The following is a 7857-nucleotide window of genomic DNA, read 5'->3' as shown; positions in this document are numbered from 1 at the left end:
GGACCAATAGCCCTATATTGTGATAATAACTGAGCTATTGCACAGGCAAAGGAGCCTAGACACCACCAAAGAGTCAAGCATGTACTTCGTAGATTTCACCTTCTACGAGAGTTCGTTGAAAGAAAAGAAGTCGAGATAAGCAAGATTGGAACTGATGATAACATCTCAGATCCATTGACTAAACCTCTGCCGCAGGCGAAGCACAACTCGCACACTGCAGCTGTGGGAATCAAGCATATTGGAGAATGGCTTTGATGTCCTTGATTAATGTTTTAAAGTTTTAGAGTTTAATTCTTTGTAAAACATTATTGGTTAATCATTCACAATAAATGAATAGAATTCATTTTTCCATTTAATTTGTGGTTTATTAAATGATGAGTCCCTTCAATTTGACGAAATATTCAAGATAGACTGTCAGGACTAGTCCTGTGACTAAGAAATGTCTATCAAGTGAACTTGAATGTCAAAAGTTGAAAATGGTCCCTGGTCGGAGTTTTCTATAAAGATGGACGCATAGAAAACGTTAGACGACTAGAATGCAAGATGACTAGTAGTTCTGTTTCTTGAACTATGTGGACATGGCAATGTCGTAATCATTTGCATAGATACTTACTTTGGGAAGACTAGTATCGGACAGACCTATGAAACTTTACTGTAAGAGATGAAAATCTGTCATAAGTAAATTTCATTAAAATTATTAGACACTAAATCCTCAATACCTGAGTGATTTGAGATTACTTAATTGTTTGAGAACTGCTTACTTTGCCGTTGACCAACCGTCGCACCGTAAAAGGAGGCTATAAAGGCAACGCTCAGGTAATCACCTATCAAACGAAGTCTAATCTCAAGATCGCAAGATTAGGATTGTCCTCCCATAAATCGGGATGAGATGCTAAAAGTTGTACAAGGCCACTCGGAGAGCTAGAAACTGTAAAATGCATGGCCGTGCTCAAATGAATCATAGGCTATGATTATCTGTTTATTTGATCAGTTAAACTCTGAAACCGAGAAACACCTCTGGACGTAATAAGGATGACAACTCTTACCTTATGTTCAAGAGCAAGCATCAAGCGACAAAGGAATTAGGAAATGCACACTTGTCCCTAAGGACAAGTGGGAGACTGAAGGAAATAATGCCCTTGGTCCAAGTATGCATTTAATGTTAAGTCTAATAAATGCGGTTCAGTATTAATTAACAAGTTAATAATTCAGTGAGATCAAGTGAGCTGAATGCCTAGCTAGAGGCCGCTTCAGTTCAAGTGGAATTAATGACATTAATCCACAGCTTACTCTTGACTGAACCCGTAGGGTCACACAAATAGTACGTAAACGGATCAAGTATTTAATGGCATTAAATACTCCATCTATGGATATTCGGAATCGACGGATCTTGGTTTCAGTGGGAGTTGAGATCGTCAAAAGCAAGAAATGAATACTCCGAAAACGATGATATTGCCGGAAACGGAAATATGGATCGTATCGGAAATATAAATATTATCCAAGTCGTAGATGTTGCCGGAAACGGAAACATGGTACGTAACGGAAAATATTATTGGAAATGGAAATATTGTAGGAATCGGAAATATTGCCGGAAACGGAAATGTTGTCAGAATCGGAAATATTATTGAAATCGGAAAATAATTCCGGAAACGGAAATATTAAATATTTGTTCGAAACGGAAATTAATTCCGGAATCGGAAATATTAAATATTGTTCGTATCGGAAATAAATTCCGGAATCGGGAATTTAATCGGAAGCGTATCGTACGAATTAGCATCGGACGAGGCTCGCTAGACGAAGGCCCAGCACGAAGCCAGGCCGTCGCCCAGCAAGCCAAGCGCAACAAACCACACGCCAAGCCTCGACCGGGCCCAGCGCAATGTCAGGCCCAGCCAAGGCCTGTGGCGCGCGCGGAGCAGTCGTGGGCTGCGACAGTGGGCTGCGAGCAAGTGCAGCTCGCGTGGGCCGCGAGGCTTGCGCGGGCTGTGCTCGTGCTCATGCTCGTGTACGGTTGTGTGCAAAACGAATCCTAAAGCTATTAGAATTTGTCATATGATTAAATCCTAATCCTAATAGATAAAGTTTATTTAATAGAGTCCTAGCAGGATTCTAATTAAACTAAACTAGTATTCTAATAGGATTATAAGTCCTTTTCCAAAACTCTATAAATAGGGGCTTAGGGTCACAAATTTATACACAACATTGAAGTATTCAAAGGTGAGATTTTGAAGCAAAAATCAGCCAAACACTTGCAACCTATTTAGCCGAAAATCCTAGGAACCTTAAAGGTGATTCTAGTTGGTCAAGCTTAAGGCGGATCCGGACGTGCTGTGGACTATCTACGGAGGGACGACACTTGGAGTCCTAAAGACTTGTTCTTGTTCGGTTCGGGCGCAGCTAGGGAGGGCACGCTACAAAGTGTATGCATCTGAATTATGCTAAATGATTATGTGTAAATAATATGTTTCCTGGTATTAAGGTTTTCCGCATGATTTATGTTTTGTCATATGTATCATAACCTAACACCTGTTGCAACAGGTTCTTTAAAATGGGAACCGGAACCGGAACCTGTTGCAACAGGTTCTTGAAAATGATAACCGGAACCGGAACCTGTTGCAACAGGTTCCGATTCAGGGTACCCTGTCATTTTAAAATTTTAAATAAATTATTGATATTTTATTGAAAAACTATATACATTATGATTTGGGCTTTTATTGTTTTATAGTTTGCGCTTAAGTTGTAATTCTATATTTATATATTCCAAAAATTAACTTGGATTGTTTTATATTTTGTGCCTATAAAGCATTTTTATATGGCTCGGTTCCTTATTTTGGATACTCCATGTTATAATTAGTGTGTACAGGGTACCCAACAGGGTACCCGTTCCAAAAAATTGAGAACCGGAACCGAAACCTGTTTGTGCAGGTTCCGGTTCCGATTCAGGGTACCCTGGCTTTCTGCTCACCCCTAATCTCTAGTAATCTAAGCTTACTGAGGAAAGAGAGGAAGAGAGAATTTTTCTAGAGAGAAACATTTTTCTATATTTTTCTAAGCTCAACTCACTTCTTCTCTTGTTGTTGCTGGATGGAAGGTGCTTTAGGTTGCTACTTGGGTACTTGGTAGTTCATGGAACATGCATAATCACTAGATTAACCGAAAGCTCTGCTTTTACCAGGAAGTGGGAAGTTAAATAATGTTGTATAAGTTTGTTAGTACTAATCAATTTCTTTTTAAAATGATGCAGATTGAAAACTGACAGATTCACTCACTCTCATTAAGTTAAGATTCTGTAATGCTGTTAAAGGCCATAACACAAATCCACACCCTGAAAACTTCATTGGAACTTGATTTAATAATAATAACACCAAAATGCATTAACGGGGCAGTCGGCTTATACTAATCATCCTCCCAAGGCTAAGACGGAGCTGTACAAAGAAAGTTGATAAAAATAAATCACACAACAAACGCTCTATGTCAGCTTGTATCTAAGCCATCATCAACCTCTTGACATCGTGCTCCTGATCCATATTTTTGGCTTCGTTGTACACCTTTTCAAAAGCTTGTTTACAAACACTTGAGAAACCAGTCATAGCCTGAAAAACATGAGGAAGTCCCATCTGCATGTTGTTTAATGTCATGGCCCTTGTCACACTAACTGCTTTCTCATGCTTAGCCTTCTCTTCCTCAGCCTTTACCTTCAACATGTCTACCTTTGCTCGTTTTTCTCCAACTGGGTCCCGCCCTTTTTTTGAGCTTGACATCTCAGGCATCGAGTATGCCCCGTGCTTTACCTCCAAAGACCTTAGCTCAACTGCTCTCTTCTCTAGTTGTTTATTTGCGGCCTCTGATCTCTTCTTTTGCTTAAGTTCCTCAGATTGTTGAATCACAATGGCATGGATCACTGTCCATAAGCTTTTGATTCCTTCCGATGCCACTTTGTCGGGTACATTATCAATTTCGAGCTGCCATTGTTCACAAAGGGAGTAGATAGTGGAGTCTTGGATTGATCTCATCAGTGGGTTTTTGTTGAACTGAAAGAGGCTCAAACGCAGCCACCCAGTGAGGGACCGAATGTAGTCCCGTTGAGCTTTGACTAAGTTGCAAAAGGATTGATGCCATTGTTGGAGCTCCACCTCGAGTTGTAATGTGGACTGGCGATGGATCTCAGATGTCGGTTCTGTAGATGGCATGGCATTTAGGTACTTGAGCTGATCAACTATGTGCATTTGTACTTGGTGGCACTCGTACATGCTCCTCCACATCGACATAAACCTAAACGTCATGCAAGAGAAACTTCAACTTTTTAGCAGTAGATCAAAGAGATAATTAAAGACTAAAAACCCGTAAAAGTACTGAGACTGGAAATTAATCTACATGCTTTATAGGACACTGCACCGTTAAGATCTACAATAACAAACACACTATATATTATTTGTTCTGGTGTTACAGCTATGGAGTATGAGAGAAAGCTTTGAAATTTTAAGCTTCAAATTCTCCAACATTCAGCTTAATCATTTGAAAGCCGTTCCGTAGATGTTCCTCTATGTCTCAAAATAAACTTTAAGTTTAACAAAATACAGGAAAATTTATCTGCGAAAGTATTTTCTCAAAAAGTTACTACTCCGCGTAAAGTTAGAGAATATTAATGGTCAAAGTTGGGCTTTAACGGGGATGGTAAATTGAGAAAAAGACAAGAGCATAATGCAAGTGCAGAAGTCAGAACACGATTACATACTTTACACCTCAATACAGTACAAGTATGATTCGAAAGTGCAACATATACTGTAAAGATTCATTAATATTTTTTGGTTTTACAGAATGGTCCAATTCAAACCCATGCTATTTAACCTACAAATGGAAGCTGCAGCCTCAACCAATATACTACGGAGTAGTACACTGTATACCTCAATTATAGATGTATTTTTGTCTTTTTATTTTTAATCTCTAACATGGTTTTATTAAGTTTCAAAACCTAATTTGTCTGCTTTTTATTCCAAAGTACAAAAATAAAGACTAGTTTTTGGATAATATAGTAAGTTAAAAGTAAATAAAGTAGTCAAATGTGTTAAAATCAAAATCTCTCTTTTCTGCAACAGTTAAGTACCAACCTAACTGTTGTACTGTAATAAACTACGGAGTAATAATGTGCCATATCTTCTTCTGATCTCCTCCCCTCAGAAAAAATATTTTTTCCTGATCTTTTACAATTTTCCAAATAGTTGTTATTAAAGATGGCACTTGGCCGGGCTGGTCCGAGGCACGGCATGGCCTAGCACGAAAAAAGCACGGCATAGTGGAATCGTGGGTTAGGTTTGGGCCGCATTTTTATGGAAAAGCACGACACCACACAGACGAGCACGGTAAAAGTTGAGTGAAATTAGGCTTGGCCTTGTCACGGTACGACCCGATACGTGGGCTTAGGTCATGCCTGGGCCGCCCTTCAAAAATTTCAGCACGGCCCGGCAAGAAACATGTGGGCTTGGTGTGGGCCAATCTCATTTACGCCCAGGATACATGGGCCAATCTCATACTCCTTAATTATACCATTCGAGTCTCAGTATTTAACGGTGTCGTAGATAGGTACTAAATTTCTAATACAACACTATATCATACTTAGGTTCCTCTTAGTAGTGTGTTAATCTCAGATTAGATTTGTGTATCTAAAAAAGCATGCCATGTGAGATTTATCAGTAGATAAATTAAACAGGATTGTTATAATACGAATTGAGATCAATGTTGGTAAGGTAATGACAATCTACCAAAGACAACATAGGGCACGTGAGTGACAATCATATCTTGGCTCTTGTACCTCAGTCTGCCTAATACATGTGATCCACTAATCACACATTCCACATTTGTACCCATAATTTGGTCATATTTCTAATTACAGGCTTAATTAAAATTAAATTAAATTAAATTCAAAAAGATTGTGGAGATTGAAAATTTACCCCTTAACAATGTCAAGAAGTTGAGGGTAAAGCTGAGATTCCCTTAATTTGATGATCTCATTAGAGGTTGTTTGAATGGCTTGAGAAGCAACCTCTATTTGTGACTCTAATTTTTCAACTTCTTTCTTTGTTTTCTCTGTCTTAAAATAATCTGATCTCTTCACTTCCAGTCTCCTTAGTTGCTCTACCCTCTTCTCATGCTCCATCTTTGTTTTCTCCGCATTCTGCTCCCAATTCAAATTAAATACATACAAATTCAAATCAAACACTCGGGATTGAATCACGTCTACACCATTAACGAGGAAGATTAAGATTATTTTGAGAATAGAATAGAATACCTTGACATCATGGAAGAGTTTCTTTTCCCAAGCATAGAGCCTCTCAATAGTTGAACAATGACTATTAATATCATTTATATTATTATCAACCATTCCCATTCTACTAAACATCATATCATCCCCTAATTTACCACATCCTAACCCGTTTAATTTACCATTTGAACCCCATAACATTGGGCTCCAACTCATACTCATACTCCTCCCATTATCATACACCTTCCCTACAAAAATTTCAATTTTAGTTAATCAAATCAAATTAATTGACATTCTTTTTTAATAAAAATTAAATAAATTTACCTGAATTACCCAAATGATGATTAGAGAAAGAACGAACTTCTAAACTCCCAGAAACAAAACCACCAGCATCAGCAGCTCTTAAAAAATACTCATCTAATTCCTTAATTATCTCCACTAATTCCTTCCCTTGTCTCGAAACAACCACCGCCATTTCACTCTCTTTCGAAAACCCGCTCACCACAGAGGGCGTAGCCGCCACATTCGCCGCCGCTCTCATCGGAGTCACAGTCGTAGTAGTTGTAGTAGCAGCTTCATCCTCCCACTCCTCTTCCTCGGTCCCACTCCGCGGCCCCGAGGAAGGAACAAACGGGTCCCAGAAATCCCACGTGGAACCCGTCATCGGAGGTGGAGGGGGAGGCGGCGGTGGCGGAGGAGGAAGAGCTGAGGTAGTAGTAGTCGAAGTAGTGGTCGTCCATGTGTCTGTAGTTGGAGACATTGGCGGCGGAGGTGTCTGTGGAAGCGGCGGCAGTGGTGGCGGTGAAGGTGGGATATGGCGGTTGTGGCGGAGGAGAGAGGATTCACCGGTGGAAAATTGAAGGAGAGCGGAGCCAGTAGAACGAAGAGAACGAAGGTAAAAGGAGTGAGAAGAAGAGAGAAATTGTCTAGCTTCAACTAATTGTTTCATGTACCTTTTCCTTGCTCTGCATCTTGACACCATTTCTTGTCTATCAATTCTTGACACACAACACCCCATCTTTCTTCTTTCTGTTTTGTTAATGTAGAATGTTTGAATTTGATTTGATTTGTTCTAAGGAGGGTACGCCATTTTTAGAGAGTTTCAAAATAAAAGTCTGTTTGGATTTTGTTGAAGAGGGGTAAAAAGGAAAGGGTTGAAGCTTTTAAGAAGATGAAGATTAACGTTAAAAAACGTAGGTTTTTAATTGGTGATTAATCACAGCTGCTTTCTCTCTCTAAAAACTCATCTTTAATTTTTGGGTGAAGACTGAAGAGAGAGAGAAAGGGGGCACAGGAGCAACAATGAAGCATAGGACAGAGTGCCGTTAAAATTTATTTCTTATAGTAATTCCGATGACCATATTACCCCTACTTGTTCTGTTTGCATGGAATCCTCGATGAAGAATGTTTAAAGATGTTTGTTTATTTAGGCCTCCTCTTATAGCCGGGCCGTAGAGGCCCATATGTTAAGCCTGTGTGTTTTGTGCCTAAAACAGCTGAACCGCAAATTTTTGGCTGTATCCGGGTACAACCAGAGTTGGATGTACCCCATCCAAAACGACGTCGTTTTATGTTGTTTAAGATGAACATTAATATAC

The 7857-nt window shown here is 39.4% G+C and overlaps 1 protein-coding gene across 1 annotated transcript; it reads right to left on the bottom strand.

Moving 5' to 3' along the window:
- Positions 1-3308: 3308 nt before the first annotated feature.
- LOC110804560 (protein ALTERED PHOSPHATE STARVATION RESPONSE 1) lies at positions 3309-7572 on the bottom strand. Its single transcript, XM_022010164.2, has 4 exons — positions 6584-7572; positions 6287-6507; positions 5949-6172; positions 3309-4272 (listed from the first exon to the last, which is right to left on the bottom strand). The coding sequence occupies exons 1-4, from the start codon at positions 7275-7277 to the stop codon at positions 3486-3488; spliced, it is 1926 nt and encodes a 641-aa protein (XP_021865856.2). The 5' UTR covers positions 7278-7572; the 3' UTR covers positions 3309-3485.
- Between the last annotated feature and the right edge of the window lie 285 nt (positions 7573-7857).

This window comes from Spinacia oleracea, chromosome 3, assembly GCF_020520425.1.
Source record: "Spinacia oleracea cultivar Varoflay chromosome 3, BTI_SOV_V1, whole genome shotgun sequence".
In the NCBI taxonomy this organism is placed as follows: domain Eukaryota; kingdom Viridiplantae; phylum Streptophyta; class Magnoliopsida; order Caryophyllales; family Amaranthaceae; genus Spinacia; species Spinacia oleracea.
This window is presented reverse-complemented; position numbering and strand designations above follow the sequence as displayed.